The following is an 18,195-nucleotide window of genomic DNA, read 5'->3' on the forward strand; positions in this document are numbered from 1 at the left end:
AGGTGAGCTGAACTTCTGTGAGGAGCCAGCACTATTTTTTATTTATAGTTTATATACAGTCATTGACTTTAATACATTGGTTTCTGTCAGTTCTGTTCTGCCCTGTAAGACAGACTTTAAACCTGACCTGGACTCCTTTTAGCTTGCCATTTACTCTGAGCAATCGCATCAGTCTGCCATTAATCATTTACGATACACTGCGTTAGCTGTTTATCAATGAGTACCGTCTTTTCAGCCATTAGCTTTCATCAGTTATTTTTACTTCCACTGTTCTATTAATCGACCTTTATTCTATTTAGCAGCTGATTATTATCAGTCTAACATTTTCAACAGTTAAACTTTACTTATACTCAGCAATTTTAAACGCTGGCTGTACTTTTATAAATAAATAGTTTTCACTAGACTCTATACAGTTCTGTGATATTCTAAGTACATCCCATGATTCAGTAGCTTGCAGAACGAATGTAATGATTTTCTGTATGGTTTTAATTAGTTGCTCAGATTGTTGTGGAGGAATTTAAGTCCACTCTTTTTTTTTATAATGCTGCTTCAGTTCATTCAGGGTTGTGTGCATTCATTTATTCACAGTTCTTTGAAGGTCTTACTGCAGCACTTTAGTCGGTTTGAGTCTGGACTTTTGGCCATTGGAGCGCCTTGATTCTTTCCTTTTTCAGCCATTCGATTGTAGATTTGCTGCTTTGGCTTTTTGTCACATTTGACCCAGTTTTTGGCCAAGCTTTAGCTGCCGGACAGACTTCAGATTTGACTCTAGAATACTTCTTTTCGTGTGGCTGCAAAATAAACCCAAATCATCACCTCTCCTCCACCGTGCTTGACAGTGGGCAGTGGTGTTTGTGCTGGAGGTGTTGCTGCATTATGGCCAAACATCTCCACTGTGGTCTCATCTGTCCAACTTTGCAAACCTAAGCCATGCTTCCATATTATTTTTTTTAGAGAGATGAGGGTCTCTCCTATCATTCCTTCCAAACAAGCCATACTTATTTAGTCTTTTTCTAATTGTACTGTTGTGAAGTTTAACATTAAAGACCTTAGTTAGCATGTTAAGAGTCTGAGATGTAGCTCTTGGACTTGATGATCATTTAATCAAATGCATTTGATCAGCAGCACCTGGCTGCAACTTTCCAATTTTTAATCTTACTGAAGCAGTGTTGGTGTGCTTAGTTTTTTACATGACTGTATGTTGAATATCTAAACTGCCAGTCATTTACTTTTAGCTACCTGTCAATGTTTCCATTTACCCCATGCTACTTGCAGACATTGTTCAATACTAGACCTGCTCCTGTGTTTGTTTTCTTTCATTTGGCTTAATTTCTTGATAAACAAAAAAGCGTTTGTTTGTATATTTGAGGCTGATTGCATATGCACTGCATACTGTAATATCCACTAATTGATTCTGCATGTCTTCCCAGGTCATGATCAGAGGGGAGGCATGGCACTACATTGCTACCCAGGGTCCACTAGCCAATACCTGTGCTGACTTCTGGCAGATGGTCTGGGAGCAGGGGGTCAACGTTATCGCCATGGTTACTGCTGAGGAGGTACACTGACACACACATACACACAGATGTGAATTTTTTTTTTAAAGCTTCCTGTCTGTGAGAGAAATGACACTGTGGTGAGTTTGCGTCACTGTGACTTTAGGTTTATTTCTAAGGGCCAGGACTCGTTGTTGACATCTAATTTGCCTCATCTGCTTCTTTTCTTCATTCCCATCACCCACGAATCACTTCTCATCTGGCGCTTGTCGTCCTTTCATCTAGGAGGGCGGCAGGTCCAAGAGTCATCGCTATTGGCCTAAACTGGGCTCCAAGCACAACTCAGCCACTCACGGCAAGTTCAAGGTGACCACCAAATTTCGCACGGACTCAGGGTGCTACGCCACTACGGGGCTGAAGGTTAAACACCTGCTGTCTGGCCAGGAGAGGACGGTCTGGCATCTGCAATACACAGACTGGCCTGAGCAGGGCTGTCCTGAATATGTACTGGGATTTCTCTGTAAGTACGGCCGCCCCGTCATTTATTAAAAATATGCTTTATCAGATATGTGTAAGGACAGAGCCAGCATAAAGACTAAACATGACATCAATGTGACTTTTCTTATCTGCAGCATATCTGGAGGAGATCCAGTCTGTGAGGAGACACACTAACTCTATGCTGGACACCTCAAAGAGCCTCAATCCACCTGTGGTGGTGCACTGTAGCGCCGGCGTAGGTCGAACTGGAGTGGTCATCCTAACTGAACTCATGATCAGGTGTTTGGAGCACAATGAGGTGTGTGGATGATTTCCTTAAGGGGCTGCAAATTTAAAATTTAGTGAAGGTATAGAACATTTTTAGAGTCCCTTACTTTCTTTGACAGTTGCAGGATACATGCATCCCTTAGAAGCAGGTTTTTTACTTGGTAAATTAGGATATTTTACATGCAAGATATACATAATCCCACTTTTATCTAATTTTATTCCTACATAAAGTTACACCTCAATCAAAAACATTTGACCGGCTCTCACTGTTGTCCTTTTCTTTCTTTTTTCTTCTCTCCCCTTCAGCCCGTGGAGGTTCCCACAATGCTATCAGAGCTGAGGCAGCAGAGGATGCTAATGGTACAGACCATATCCCAGTATAAGTTTGTCCACCAGGTTCTTATCCAGTTTCTCAAGAACTCCCGCCTTATTTGAACCCGAGCACCTATCGGCTGCTCCGGAGTACTTAAAGTCAGCATGAGGACAGTACAACAAACACAGTATACTGGTAGCTGGAGGGAAGGAAGAACAGAGATTCGTGTTTTCTGTGTGGCACTTCATCTGTATGTAAATTCTAACCCAAAACTCACCTCAAGGGAGGAACGGATCTGGTGGGCTTGTATAGAAACTGACAGCCATTTCTCCTAATCGGTGTATTTCAAATTTTGTTCCTTCTCCCCCTTTGATCTTGGACTTTTTGTGTGAAACATGCATATTCCTTCAGGTTTTTTCAGCTTCAGGTTTCTTAAGAAGTATCTAGAGAAATTAAATCTCAGTTTCAATTAGGAGATATCGCACCACTGGTACATTTCTCATTTAGCCATCATTAGAAATGGCATTATGCTGCATGAACAGTAGGTGGCAGCAGTATTATTGCTATACTCTGAAAGAGTTTGCCAAACAAAAGTATTCTTAAATCGCTGTTCTAAAATGATCCTATTCCTGTATTGATTTAATACAGCAAGTATTTACTTCAAATTTGTAAGAAATGTTTTTATTTATTTCTATAAAGGCTGTGGTCACCTTTGCCATGGCAACCATGTTGATCTTTTGAACTCTTTTTAAGTTTTTGGAAAAACCCCAATGTGTTTTTGTGAGGAGGCATTTCAATTAAGCTCCTTTCAGGCAGACAAACAAAGTACACTTTAGCAATTCTTTATCATCTAAAGAATTATATATATATATGTATCATTTATCATCAAAAACATTTCAAAACTCTGGAATTGGTGATACAACTTTGTCCATATGCAGCAAGTGCTGTGTATAATGTGTCATTGTGCCTTATTGTAGTAATATGTAACTACGGGGAGAAGCTGATGGGCTGATACACTCTTTGTTCTGATTAGGTTTTGGCTAAATTCATTACTTTTTAGGTTTCATTGTAGAAACAAAGAAATTCTAGTAATCGTATCCAAACCCAGCTGAAGAAAAATGTGTTGCCATGTCCTGTTTGTAAAATTGCATTCTGAATGATTTTTTTTTCCATATTGCATTAAATATGTTTTCCTGCTTCTCTGAATTGTAATGCAAAGCCAGCCATGTCCAGCATAACTCTGTACATAATGGGCATGTGAAAAAAGATTTCTGCAAGTGTTTTTATAGAGTTTCCTTCCTCGACTTGGTACCCTTAAAATACCGCAACATAGTAAACTATGCATGGATTAAAAAAATTTTCAATGTATATATTCTCTGATAAATTTAAGCTTCATGCTCTCTTGACATTTAAGTGTTTTATTGCACTCCTGTTCTCTTTGACAGTATTTTCTCACACAGCATTCCACTGTTTGTTAATATTTAATTTTTCCCCTCAAGTTGTCTTTTTTAATTTTTTTGGCAGAACTTCTAAATACATTTCAATATGTGTACATATGTTTTGTATATGCATTTTTCAGTTTTCTCTCCCCAGACATGTTTGAAGCTGTTGTACTTGCTCATTATGCAATAAAGCCTTATTTTCTTTAAAAGTGCAGCATCGAGATCACAATGAAACATCAACATCAGATAAAAGGAGTTCTAGGAGGTGCTGAAGCATCTGCCATCACAGGGATACATTAATTTTATTTAACAGGCCCCATATGGTGATGCAGCTCTCCTGATTGGATGACGCATTGATCCTCCTATTTGCGTACCTCCATAAACCACTCAACTCTTGGGTTACAAAGTACAGCTGTAGTCTCAAGCCAAATCAAAGTTATTTACTTGATTTAAAAAAAAAAAAAAACACCTTCCACAAAGTCATTTTCATGCAAATTCCACAATAAATACCTGCTTGTTACAAAAGTATCCTGCGTCTAACTGATAGGAAGATGCAGGATAAATAACCGTGAAGACATACTCCTGAAAAAACCAAGATAAATTATTTGGATAAGACAAAGTTTGGAAAGTGTATGCAGTCCATATGGATCAGTCTTGGTATTTCTCTCTTGTTCTCTTTATTTTTGTGCAATCATTTTACGCAGCTCTTCAATGTAAAAGTGATCCTTCCCATGAGCCACCTCCATTATAGCCATTGCCTGTAGAAATACAAGTAAATTTATTATTAATTAACATCACACAATTGCTGTATGTATGTTATTATGTTATTTCAATGTGTAGGTATACTAAAGCTGAACACTTTTCTATATACCTTATTATTTAGTGTATTCAGGTAGTTAGCTGACCTCATTTTTTGGGCACATAATACCTGACCAACTCAAGTAAACCCAGATCCTAACACTGCCCCCCACAGACTTGTACTGTAGGCACTAGCCATAATGTGTGCATCACTTCATCTGCTTCTTTTCTTATCCTGATGCCTCATTACTGTGGAACAGGGTAAATACAGACTCATAAGACCTTTATCCATTGTTCCAGATCCAATCTTTTCTAATTAACCATTTGATAAGTGGTTTCCTTAGGCCTACACAGCCGTTTGATTCCTGTTTCTCTCTTCACATTGTGAATGTAGAAATGCGCTTGATTTTACTATTAAACATAATTATACATTTTCGACCTGGTTGTTTTAAGAAATAAGAGTTAGTTAGGATTAGCCTAGACATTTCAATCACTTCAAGTAATTATACAGAGATAAGTGCTTATCTGTTTAAGCTTAGTTAAATCCAGCTGGTGACTTTTATTTGGCCAGGCAGTGTAATAGAAAAAATATTGCTATAACCTTATTAATAGTTGTTCACCGGTTAGTATTTATTTTGTATTTAGACAGTCTAATGTTACCTTTTTGAGAGCGCTGGTGCACGCTGATTCCCTCTCTAGTCCCAAGTACAATCGGCCCAGTTTCAGGTAGACGGACGAGACATTAAGGGAGTAAGGTGGATAGAGATGACTGCATTGGACCAAGATCACATAAGCAAATGAAAGAAGAAAAAAAAAGACACATCTAAGATAACACCGATCTTTTTAGATGCAGTACAGTTAGTAAAAAAACATACAGAAAACCCCCCAAACTTTGCAAATTTTCAAAATTATACCAGCTTTTGGGAGATTGGAATAAAAATACTACTTGAAAAATGCTTTTAAACATGAGCTAATATCATAACGGTTGATAAAATACAGCGGTTTGAAAAAGGCTGATTTTAAGCTGAAATTATGTATTTATGTATGGTGGCTTATTGGTTTTAGTTAAGCATAATTCATTCATATTTAGATTTTTCTGATGTAAACAAATAGAAGATTAAGGCACAAATAAACTTAGATGAACACATTAGCCAGAATAATGAAACCTGCAGGAATACAGTCTGTAATATCTGACTAGTTTTAAGTACCCAAAAAACAACAACAACCCCCACCCTCCAAAACAAAACAAACAACAAAAACACAGCAACAACAAATACATTTGGAAAGAACAGCAGAGGGGGGGACATGTTTTTATGTTAATACCTGTAAGGTTTGAGAAGCTTCTCGCCATATCTGATAGCTCCATCTAGATCTTGCATGTACATGCAAATCCCCATGGCTTGGTACATCATGTGGAGCATGTACACATTGGAGTCATCAAACACGGCTCCCATTTCCTCCAGGCTCTGCTCGCACATCTCCAGCAACTCACTAGGGGGTGGCACTGAGTCAAGGCTACAAGCTCATACTTGGCAAAGGATTCAAATGGGCTTCTGTGGGACAGAAGAATTCCACCTCAGAAGGTCACAACTCAGTACTTGTGTAAATCTCCAATCCTCATTTTGTTCCCAGTTAAACGCTTGTTAACTTTTGTGACTTTATCTTTGATATCAGGGTTTATCTTTACGGCAAACAGTCATATAAACATGTTAAGGTACAGAAATGTGTTGTTGTTGTAGTTCCCGTCGGTCATGGTGTTGCTGCTGGTAAAAATGTGCAGTAGCTAAATAAATTATTTAAAAATGATAAATGTCAAGCAGCTATTTCATCTGTAAGACAATAATTATAATATACTGACTGGAATAAAGCAGGAAAATGTGGAACTTAGGCTTGAATGCTGAACTATTGCTGATATGTTTCAAGTTGTTGACAGTACTCTGACAGTTCTCTTCACCTTTTGGTCCTTATGAAGTTTACGATACAATGTAGAAGGCACAAAACGATATCTATTGATACTGAAGGATATTCTTTGTGTGTTTGAATTCCCGGAACTCTCTGATAGTTTTCCGGGCGTAGCGAACCATGTTGTTGATGACATCTGGCTCAATGGAATCACTCTGCTTACGTACTTTTAACTTTGCCTTGTCCTATAGATGAAGACAGGAGAGAGAGCGTGAGAGTCAAAACAATGCTTTCCAAATTCCTAAATTATACTCTCACTGTCCACTTTGTTAAGTACACCTCTTCACCTGCTTGTTAATGCAGATATCTTAATGATCCAAGCACATAGCAGTAACCGAGTGCATTTAGGCATGTAGACATGGTCAAGATGCCCAGCTGAAGTTCAAACTGAGCATCAGAATGGGGAAGAAAGGACTTCTTTTTGATCTACTGGGATTTTCCTCACGCATCCATCTCTAGGGTTTATAGAGAATTGTGTGAAATGGAGCAGTGCTCTAGGTGAAAATACCTTGTTGATGGAAAATTGAAAAATGTTGCCTGGTCTGATGAGTCTCAATTCCATTTAGATGCTTTCGTCAGAAATTAATCTAAACAACATGAAAGTAATGGTTCAATGGTTCAGGCTGCTGGTGGTCTGATGGTGTGGGGGGTAGTTTCTTGGCACACTTCAGTCCCCTTAGTACCAACTGAGCATTGTTGCTGATCATCTCCATCCCTTCATGACCACAGTGTACCCATCTTCTGATGGCTGCTTACAGCTGGAAAATGTACCATGTCACAAAGCTCAGATAAATTCATACTAGTTTCTTGAACATGAAAATGAGTTCCCTGTATTCAAATGGCCTCCACAATCATCAATATCAGTCTAACAGATCACCTTTAGACATGTGGTGGAGCAGGATATTTGTATCAAGGATGTGCAGTGGACACATCTGCAGAAACTGTGTGTTGCCATCATGTCAATATGGACCAAAATCTCTGAGGAGTTTCCAGCACCTTGTTATGGCATGAGGAATTGAGGCACTTCTGAAGGAAAAAGGTGATTTAATCCAGTACTAGCCAGGTGTATCTAATAAAGTGGCCGGTGAGAGTACATACCTTGTGGCATTTAGCATTTCCCAGTTCTTACATGTGCACCCATCCAAATGATGCATATTATTAATTTTTGGCTTTAATCTCCATTCTACATTTTACCAGGTCTTACCTTTGACTTGCTTTTACATTCCTGGCAGTCACAGAGAAAGTAATAGGACTCTCTCAGCCTGTTATTGCGGTCATCTGTTGGGTAGAGGAGGTCTATGTAGCTGATAAGCACCTATAAGGGGATTTAACACACACATTCAAAATAAAGCACACTCTCTGTCATTGACATTGTTTTTTCTCTTCCTTGTTGCCACATAGCTCCTAAGACGCAGGGCAAAGGTTTTGCTAAAAATAACCCGTCTGAAATCTGCTGCTGCATCCCTCCTTCAAACCAGATCTCCTGCTTCTCTTGACACACTGACCTATCATTGACATGGTGCTTTTCATTAGCGATGTTGCTGTTCTCTACCTTTCCCTTAACAATTTTAAGACTGGTGTCTCAATCACATTGTTCTTCTTCTTTGATCTTTTTTTAAGTAATGTACTTGTAACTTGTCATTCTAAGAGTTTTATGCTGATAAAACAAACAAGATGAGTTCAGTTGAAATAAACTTTATTGTTATAATTGTACCTTTTCACCTTTGCCAGGCTAGCTCTTTTCCCTGTTTCTAGCATTAATGTTAAGTGATTATAATAAGTTGCGATTGCACAATTTAATTTTTAACATAAAAAAATCTGTTTTTCACCAACTTAAAAGTTGTTCAGTCAATCTTCCATTGACAAATAACTCTGACATAACTAGCATGTGCTGCCCTAGCATAGGAAGGCCAGCCAACTCCTCCACACACACTTAAAAGAAAAAAAAAGATCAAAACCCAACCCCCTCTAATAGCAGCTGTCTCTTTTCCTCACTTCATCTCCAGGTTTCATGTCCTGCACTGCCCGAACTTCAGCCGATGTCCCTTTGTACGTGACTATGACGCTGGGAAGGCAGCTGTGGTTTATCAGGGCCATGCTGTGCAGCGAGAAAGATATCAAAAGAAAGAAAGTGATTTAAACAAAAGCGAACCCTTCTTACTATGGATAAGAAGGAAAAACTGAGGCTTAGTATTACTCCTAGCATTTGCATGATCACTCACTATTTTTAAGTGGTATTACTACAAGGCTAAAACTGTGCTTGCACAGAGCTCTTGCATGACACTGACATATGTTATTACCAGGGCTGCATGCTGGAAAAAAACATATAGCAATAATCAATAATCCAGCTATTCATCAGTATCATGAACAACAACTGCAGTCAGAAGTCAGGGCAACAGACACATTTTTTTAAGCCTGTGCCACAAACTCCCACCATTTTTTTCAAATAGGTTACCACAAGCCAAAAACAGATTTAGCTCGCTAAAGTAAAATAAGGACAACTGCAATGTCTGTAAGCATGGAACAAACCAGAGAAGCCCATAAACCGCAGGTCCTTGCAGACTGACTGGATGAAGTCACTGTACCAAAGAAGCCCCATCCTAGAATTCCCCATTCAGCAATCATTTCCAATTGACCAGCTTCCTCATGTATTACATATGCGCATATTACAGTACGAGTGTTCAACATGTGGTAACAATATTTAAAATCCTTTACAAAAACACAAATTACTCGCCCATCAGAACTTCATCTTTTGGGTCTTGCACTCAGCTAAGTCACTGACAACCCTGCTCAAATGAAAAGTCCTGGCGGTATACTCATCCTCCTCTCTTCTCTCCTCTCCTTCTAGCATCACATTGTTATGCTGATTTGGTTTTCCGAAGCTAATTTACATATTTGGAGGATTTAAGCTTTTATCCTATAGACATTAGAGAGAGGACAGGTAAGCTGGGAGAAAGACAATAAGAAAATGGCTTTAGTGGTGGATTCAAACCCAGGCCTCTGCATTATTCTTATGGCATATTGGTTGCCTTCTCAATCCAGTGAGCTAAACCAGCACCACTCTTTGCTAATCCTAATTTTTAAGGCAGCTGCACTGATGAACTACTCTACAGTATAAATAACTAGGTGAACTGACATTAACAGATCATGCATATTGCTGCCTGTGGACAGTTAGGCCTTTGGTGACTTCAAACCAAACAAACTGCCTTTTAAAGCTAAATAAAAAGTCTGACATCCATAGAAGTCATTAGAAAACACAAAGTGCAGGAAATCAAAAACAAAACAAAACAAAACACTGAGACACAACAGTAGGTAGAGCTATGTAAGGAAGTACTTTGCAGTATATGTGCTGCTGAAACCTTACGTGTGTTCATAAAACCTTTCATGGTGTGGGGGTTGTATTTAAGTCAATTCCTCTTTTTAAGGAAATCTCAAAATCAGTTTCACTTAGCTCTTCTACTTCCTGTGTTAGCTTTTCCCCTCCAGTTGTCAGCACGCGCTGTTGTAACACTGTCTCTTCGGACTTTAAAGCTCATTTCAATTCATTTCATAGTTTGATTACTTCCATATGACCTTTGAGCCAGTCTCTTGGACTTTTGCTTTCTCTTCCTATTGTCATATATTATTGTTTTATGAAGAAAAGTTATGCCCATGCCTTTGGGTCATCGATCAAAAAGTGCTCATATGCATGTGCGTGACATTTCTTTCTTACTCTGGGTAGACTGCAGTACCCAAGTGGGAAAGTTCATCATCCTCTATAGTGAAACCATTGCAGCCAACCTATTGTTTAAGACAAAGAGAAGAACAGAGAAGAGTTATGATAAAAATTAGACTACAACTGTGTGTGCTGGCTTGGCTTAGCTATCAGCTAACTAGCTGGCGTTTGACACGTCACCCAGAAGTCAGTAAAATCCAGTTTGGATCAACAGACCGTATTGATTCCTTCCTATACTGATGCAGAGGGGTAACACAAGTGACTGTGGAGAATGGCTGTGGGTAATTAATGGGTCCTTACCACCAATGTTCCCTCTAATTTTTCACTTGTCTGAGCGAGCACACAAACTCCCTGAGCGGTCCCTTGGACCACTGTGAGCAACAGCAGACGTGTGCACTGTGGTCACGCCGGCATCTAATCCATCCAAGTTACATGGTTTATTAAAATAATCAAATTACAGCATTTCCATTTATGTTAGATTACTTTTAATTAACTGCTTTAGCCCACTTACCATGAAAAAAAAATCTATTCATTGACCTGTGTAGTGCACAAATTATTTGTGCCACTCCGAAAAATTATTTCTGTCCACTATGAGATAAAGAAGAACAACAGCCTGATACCTGCAGGCCTGACAACAGCAGATCACTCCTGTAACACCTGTAACATTCAGTAGTCGCTTCATTGTTCTGACACAAACAACAAAACTATTGACTACACTACACACTAACTACACAAGATTTGCGCTAAACGTCTCAAATCTCTCACATCTCAAAACACCGCCGTCACTCCTAAAAATTCACCCCGTTTCTTAACAACTAGATGCCACGTTGCCATATCATTTTTTGATTGGTCGACATCGTACTTTTTTGGACGAATAGGAAAGGAAGAGGGGGGTGGGGTTGTTTTTGCTCACAGGTGGAGAGCGCTTTCGAGTCTTTTTTCTTATAAAACGCCGTTTTCATCGTTTCTTTCCGCAGTAAATATAAACAACGATAGTATTCAGGAAGAAAACCAAACATTGCATTTTTTTTATCACTACTCTGGTTTTACGTGGCCTATCAACACAATTTAAAAACTGGTATAAAGTCCACACTTTTTCCATCAATTGTTCCGTCTGTCCTGCTCACATCTCCAATGATTGTACACGTTGTCATTACAACAACGTGGCTTCACTCCACATCAGCCACGCCGCTTTGCCAGCTAAAACACCGGTGTCGGCACATAAGGACGCTGTCATAGCCTGTCAATGACGTTGATTGGCTGCGTATATACGCATTATTGGCTGAACTATGGGATAAGGTGGCATCGTTCTAATCCCAAATGGGAGCAGCCAGTCACTTACTGACTAACACTGCAAAACAGGATTGTTGAAGTATTAATTTTAATTTCAATTCAGGTTCGATTTTTTTTGTGCGCAACGCAGATTTTCTGTGCGCAGAGACCATGCCAGCAGTGCGCAATTGCGCACGTGCCCAGCTTAGAGGGAACATTGCTTACCACCCTCTGCACCACTTTTATAACACCCCTTTCAGCTCAGTGGCCACAAGGACAAATACAGAAAACTTTTACTACTTCATACCACAATACCTGCATTTATTTTTGATATTTAAGGTCCTCACTGTATCAAAATTACATGGTGTAACAACGCATTACCTGGGAGAAGAGCGTGAGTAGCTCTTTGTGGTCCGGCATATCCAGATGTTTGGAGTAAAAGCGATGCAATCTGGCAATGTCTGCCTCGGTCATCTCTCTTTTCTCATTATCTTCATCCTCTGTGTCTGTTACAATAAAAGAATTTGGTTTCATTTAAAATAATTTATTGTTTCACTGGTTTCACGGTGCTGTGCTTTTTTCACCCTAAGATTTTCTTTTTTGTTTGGTTATACATGTTGATGGGTCTAGAGAGGTCTAAAGTGTGTGGATTCCTATTATTTTCCTGTCTTATCAGTAATGTCGAGGCTTAAGTCTAATATATTTTTGAGCTCTGGTTACATTTGAGTTTTTATTAAATATTTCTTTGAACTCTGAACTAATGTTCAGCCCAGTCCTCGTACCAGACCATTTTTTTTTGTTTGTTAAGCCACTAAAAACGGATCCACTTGTACTGAACTCTATTTGTGTTTACATGATTTATTTGGATTTTCACATAAATTAACTAAATGCATTTTTAATGGTTTGCACTGCACTAAGAACTATAAGTTTCTTCTTGTTAACTTGGTCAAACATCATTTGACTTGAGAGACACTTATGCAATCTGCGCTGTGTGCCCAAGAGCTCCTATTTCACGTTCAAGCATTTACACTTGTTATGTAGTCTGGACACCACTTGACCCACATCTATAGGGTATATATAGATGTGGTTGAGGGTGTTTCTCAGTGGAGTTTTCTCTGAGATATTTTGAGGGTATCTAGGGATCTCTTGGACTGACTTGTAGAGTGTTTCTGCACAGACACTACACAGGTGGCTAGATAAGTGTAGTTCATAAAGAGCAACCACAGCCAAGTCACCATCAAGAAATCATGTATGTTTTTTCTCCTTGTGTTGTAAAGAAATAAGTACTCACGTGATTGCATCTCTCCTATGAGCAACATCTTCTCACAAACGCATCGTTCTTTCTGCATTTTCTGCAGAAAATAGACATGGTTAGCAGAAATGACCTTAAGAAACTCTGGACAGCGATTCAAAAAGAGATTATTGTATTTTATGTATTATTAACTGCCCAACCTTCTTTGCAAGGATTCGCGCCACCAGCCTGGATATCTCTGACGGGCACCAGTTCTCTCCAAAAGCAACCATTGCCGAACACTCCAGCTTGTGCATGGCCCAGTCCCCTTTCTAAGGAGCGCGTAAATGCAATAATAGCATAAAAAAAACAAAAAGCACCTCTTTACTTTATGGCCAAGTGAAATGTGAGTACATTCAATTCAGTCAACTATTGACAGTTTATGTCCCACTACAACAGAAGGCCTAACAGTTGGCAACCCCTAAGCGACACCACCAGCTGTGGCATTAAGCTGTAGCATGGTGGCATGCTGGCACTCTGTTAATCTAATGTTACCCTTGCTTCTTCACTCCTCCAACATGGAATGGTCCACTCAATTATCTGCTTAGTCCCCAACTTTATAAACAACACTGCATCCTACACACTCCATAATAGAGCATGCTATGTATGCATATAGAAGTGCATAGAACAACCAAGTTCAGCTAAGCTGTACATCTGCTGAGTCTACATTAGAAGACACATGAATGATATATTTATGTCATTGGACACTGGATATGAAAACTAAATTCTAATTTGACAGGTCTGAGAGAGAACTAGACGAGTACACCTGCTCTGGGATCTGTTTTCAGGCTAAAATAATTGAGCAAATGTTGGGAGAGTTTGGCCAATAGCAGGTCTTTTGAGATATTTAACTAAAGATCGTAGAAATCCTTTCAAGATGTAAGCTAAGCTCTCATGGTGCAATGAGTTAAGCTGATGACTTTCACCAAGGAGAATCAGGTTTCAATCTTACATAAAATCAAATGTTATAATTGACTTACTTTGTTTATATGTGCACATATGTGCAGAGCTGCAAGAGCAGGGTAATTTGAAAATCTTTTTGGCTTTTATCACTTATTGTCAACTGTACCTTTAGTAGTACTGAAGCAGAAATATAGAGCTTAGCTTGATGATGTGTCGCCACTTGTTTGTCCTCTCTACAGTCGCACATTTTTTTTTGTCATTTTACACTTCTTAGGATTTACATTTGAAGAGCCTAAAGACATTGATTAGATGTCATGTTTACCCATAAAATAATGATGAGATATGTAGTGAATGCAGTGCATGGAACAGTGGTTAGCAAAGCAAGAGGGTTCTGGGTTCAAATCGAATGATTCAAAGAGGCCCCATGCCTGTGTAGGTTTCTTCCCACGGTCCAACTGGTAGATCTATTTTGGCTGTAAGTATGAGATGTGAGGGTTTGTGCTTGTGGGTTTGTGCTTTCTCCATGTGTTGGCCCCTTTGGTGGACCTGCGACCTGTCAGCGATGTAACCTGGCTTTATGACTACTGGAATAGACTTTTTAAGCTCCAAGTTTTAATATAGATGTGGTTTTTTTTTTTTAATTATTGCGCAGTGCACTTTAAAGAATTCACACAAGAGCTGTGACTTCGCAGGACGTTTTCTTACCTGACATTTCACATTGCAGTAGAAGGCTTTCTTGCACTTCCCACATCTTGCCAAATGCTGTGTCCTATAAATTACAAAAACAGTTTTTTTTTATTACCCTGTGGATGGCACTGAGTTGATATAAAAGAAATCACCCTGAGACCGTACACATCTTTGCACCATTTATTTTCAAAGGGCCAACATATCCACAAGAATGCATCTGGTTATGTAATACTGAATTGTAGTAGCATAATAGTATTCAGTTGTGCATGTATAGACATTTAAATGTTTGCTCCATAACTTTGACACATGAAATAGCAGTTGCTAGTAGCTTGTTGTAACTGATAGCAATGGAGGGCTTTAAAACCTACTGTGGTATTAATAGAGCAGACCCTCTGACAGGCCAGCTGTCTTTTTAACACACTGAATCAGTAAAGCTGCCAAAAAGTTCACCAGTATAATTCTGAGGCTCTTACCATCCGCAGTCACACTAGGTTTACATAAGGCACTTACGGGCCGGAGCAACCAGTGGGAAAGCATGACACACTAAAACTACCTATTGCAAAGAGCAACTGTAACTCAGGGGTCAACTTACCACTGAACTGTGTAAAGTTGAGCAAGTCACAAAGGACGTTGTCTCTAGGATGCTGTCTTTTGCTCAGTTGTTGAGTTAAAGCAAGCTTTACACAACTGATTTTAATGGTTCTTGATCAACAATGATCTTTCAGTATGTCGAACCAATTTATGAACAGATCTGCCTCCACAGGTTCTGTTTCCAAACTGAAAGTTAATTAAAAGCCTTTCCAAACCCTTTTTCTTCTACTTTTCTGCTAGAATATGTCACACATCTCTTAGATTGACATGATTAAAGCCCGGACACTGTGATAACATATTACCAGACTATATTTTTTCACTTTAAATTGCATATTTGTTGCAAATTTGTGGAACAGGCTATGTATAATGTGGCATACCTTTACTCTTGCTACTTTACAATTTTAAGTGCCAAAAACGAAAGTTAAAGGAACTTCCTGTGTTACAAGAAGTTTGACAGACGTTCAAAATAAAATTCAAGAAATAGTAAAAATATCTTTTTAATTCCTAAAACACTTGGCAACTGACCAACAGTCTCTACATTTTGTTAGCCAGATCTTACTAGACTGTCAAAATAAACACAAAAATTAAACCTGCAGCTTGGGGCTTATATGAGATGCTGGCTTTTGAATATGGCATAACAGATTCTGGTGGTTGATTTAGGGTCTCTATTTATGACAATTATTGTGTAAATAGGATGTTAAAATGGCCATTCAACATCTGTTTGTAACTGTGAAGCTAACCTTTATGATCAAGCTACATTTTCTCCCCAATACTTCTTGCAACCTGGCAGCTCAGAAGATGCACTGGCAGTCATTTATTCAAATTTCTTACATGCAGAAACAAAAATGTCAGACAGCACAAGCACCGATATTTGTGTTTAAATATGCAGAATTTATATGATCCTGCAGGAAAAAAGAGTAGTGCATTAGTTACAATTCACATCGTCCTAACTACTAATAAGCACATTTCCAGTAAAAAGCAAAACAAAACATCACAGTGGCTTTGTAATTTCCTAAGAGAATGCGCTTATATATGTATACATTTAATGAGGTGAAAAAAAGATGCACTGCCAAAGTGTTAACCTGGTGAAGCAGAACTCGCAGTAGCAGCCTCTCTCTTTCACTGACAGCACGTGGGAGTAGGCTGGGCAGGAAAACAGGAGCTCTCCAACTTTAAATGGTCTGCTTACCCGGAGCCCTCGTCCCTTCCCCGGGCTGTCAAACCTCTCGAGTCCTTTGATGCTGCCCATCATTGTGCCTTCTGCCCGGGGTGTCTTCTCTCAGAATGAGCCCAGAGACTTGGAAGAGAAGGGGGATGTGGCATCAAGTGTTAGGGCGTTACCATCCCAATAATAGTTCACAGTGGCATCCAGGCACAGAATGGACCCAGCAAACAAGCAGCCGATGGGTTTTCGGAGCTACACAGCGATTTTACAGCTATTAAAGTGTTAAGCCTCTTGGCAAAAGTCACTCATGCCCTCACAAGTGTAAATGTCTTCATCACTGAACTTGTCCACCCCATCCTCCCCACCCCCCCAGGTTTTTGAAAGATATGTGGAGCAACCAAAAATGCGTGCAACATCGCCCCTAGTGGACACGGAGTTAAAAGAGTAACAATCGACAATCAACATTACAACATTACACCCAGCAGGAAATTAGTATGATTAACGTGAAACATTCCGCATTCCTGCAGGTGTGATGTTGAGTTCTTCATCTCCGTGAAAGGTATGGATTCTCTTTGGCGTCAAGTAATGTTTTACAAATTCATACATTTCTCTCTGATACATCTTCAGTGCCGTTGAGCTTTCTTTAACCCCAGCGTTGCTAAGTTGCTGGAAACATTGCTCACAGACTTTTGTCCCACGTTTCTTGTTCTGGTGTTTGTGGAGAGCATCTGAGTATGCCAGGGAAAATGTCGCCCACATCTTTACAGCACTACCATGAGGCCGAGGCGTTAATAAAGGGCAGGATACACCACATTCTTCTTTTGTCCAATTTTGGTGAGCCTGTGCCAATTATAGCCTCAGTTTCCTCTTCTTAGCTGGCAGGAGTATCATCCAGTGTAGTCTTCTACTGCTGTAGCTCATTTGCCTTGTTGTGCATTCACTGATGCTCTTCTGCATACCTTGGTTGTAACAGGAGGTTATTTGAGTTGGTGTGGCCTTCCTTTCAGCTCAGAGCAGTCTGGTCTTCTCTGACCAGTGTTGATGAGTTGTTGAAGTGAAGTGACCTGTGTGCGTAGATCAGTTATTTACTTAACTTTAAATTTATAAGTGACAATCATAACCAATTTATTTTTAATTTAGTTATCAGAGTGATTTGGCTCCTTCTGAAAGTAAAAGGTAAAGTATTGTTTCATTTATGTATCACCTTTCAGTATAAATGGCACAAATACCACAGAGTCAAAAGTTCTTAAGCTCAGTGCGAGAGATCCTGCACAGCCTGCAGGCCCCAATCACATGATCTCAGGGACCTGCTGGGTACGTATGAATATAAAATTTCTCTTCATTAAGTTTGTTAAGTCTCGTTTAGTTTTGATTTATTAAAAATATTATATTGGTCAGTGTTTATTTTCTTTTAAGTTTTTATTTTTGATTATCTAATTATTTGAGCTTAGTTTTAGTTAACTATATAATAACCATGACTGGTTGTTCAGTCACCTGTGCAGAAGGTGTTGCTTTTAAGAGTTTCTTAATCCTTTTAATTTGTGGTATAGCTAATCATTGTATTGGAACAATAACCAGTTCTCTTATTTTCAGTTATTTCACTATTTCAGTTTTTTCTTTCCTGTGCTGCATATCTTAATGGACTATGAATACACAAGAAAGGTGTAAGACATATGTATGGCCTGCAGTAGATCCACAGTGTTATGTTCTTAAGTGCAATTCAACAAGGCCATCTGGTGGTAAAGGCCAGGAAGGTCTTGACACTTGATGCTCACGCTGTGGTACAGGTTAAGTC

At 39.2% G+C, this 18,195-nt stretch overlaps 2 protein-coding genes across 4 annotated transcripts in view; one reads left to right on the forward strand and one right to left on the reverse strand.

Annotated features, from left to right (window-relative positions):
- The window catches only part of LOC102293523 (protein tyrosine phosphatase non-receptor type 14), a 52,764-nt gene extending 48,777 nt beyond the window's left edge, over positions 1–3,987 (forward strand). Inside the window, exons 17-20 of the mRNA XM_005914492.3 lie at positions 1,431–1,559; positions 1,782–2,016; positions 2,129–2,292; positions 2,568–3,987. Of these exons, the coding sequence (XP_005914554.1) occupies positions 1,431–1,559; positions 1,782–2,016; positions 2,129–2,292; positions 2,568–2,696 (657 nt within the window). The 3' untranslated portion in view covers positions 2,697–3,987. The remainder of the gene's footprint in view (positions 1–1,430; positions 1,560–1,781; positions 2,017–2,128; positions 2,293–2,567) is intronic.
- Positions 3,988–4,282: 295 nt separating this feature from the next.
- smyd2b (SET and MYND domain containing 2b) lies at positions 4,283–16,737 on the reverse strand. 3 transcript variants are annotated; one of them, XM_005914494.2, is made up of 12 exons: positions 16,318–16,736; positions 14,663–14,726; positions 13,216–13,326; positions 13,055–13,115; positions 12,145–12,269; positions 10,489–10,556; positions 8,772–8,874; positions 7,981–8,091; positions 6,841–6,961; positions 6,138–6,312; positions 5,475–5,583; positions 4,283–4,774 (listed from the first exon to the last, which is right to left on the reverse strand). In XM_005914494.2, the coding sequence occupies exons 1-12, from the start codon at positions 16,485–16,487 to the stop codon at positions 4,694–4,696; spliced, it is 1,299 nt and encodes a 432-aa protein (XP_005914556.1). In that variant the 5' UTR covers positions 16,488–16,736; the 3' UTR covers positions 4,283–4,693. The 3 variants fall into 3 exon arrangements, with proteins under 3 accessions (XP_005914556.1, XP_042082114.1, XP_005914557.1); XM_042226180.1 differs by having other exon boundaries at positions 16,425–16,735; XM_005914495.2 differs by lacking the exons at positions 8,772–8,874; positions 10,489–10,556 and having other exon boundaries at positions 16,318–16,737.
- Between the last annotated feature and the right edge of the window lie 1,458 nt (positions 16,738–18,195).

Source organism: Haplochromis burtoni, unplaced genomic scaffold (assembly GCF_018398535.1).
Source record: "Haplochromis burtoni strain Fernald_Lab_line unplaced genomic scaffold, NCSU_Asbu1 Contig_8, whole genome shotgun sequence".
In the NCBI taxonomy this organism is placed as follows: Eukaryota; Metazoa; Chordata; class Actinopteri; order Cichliformes; family Cichlidae; genus Haplochromis; species Haplochromis burtoni.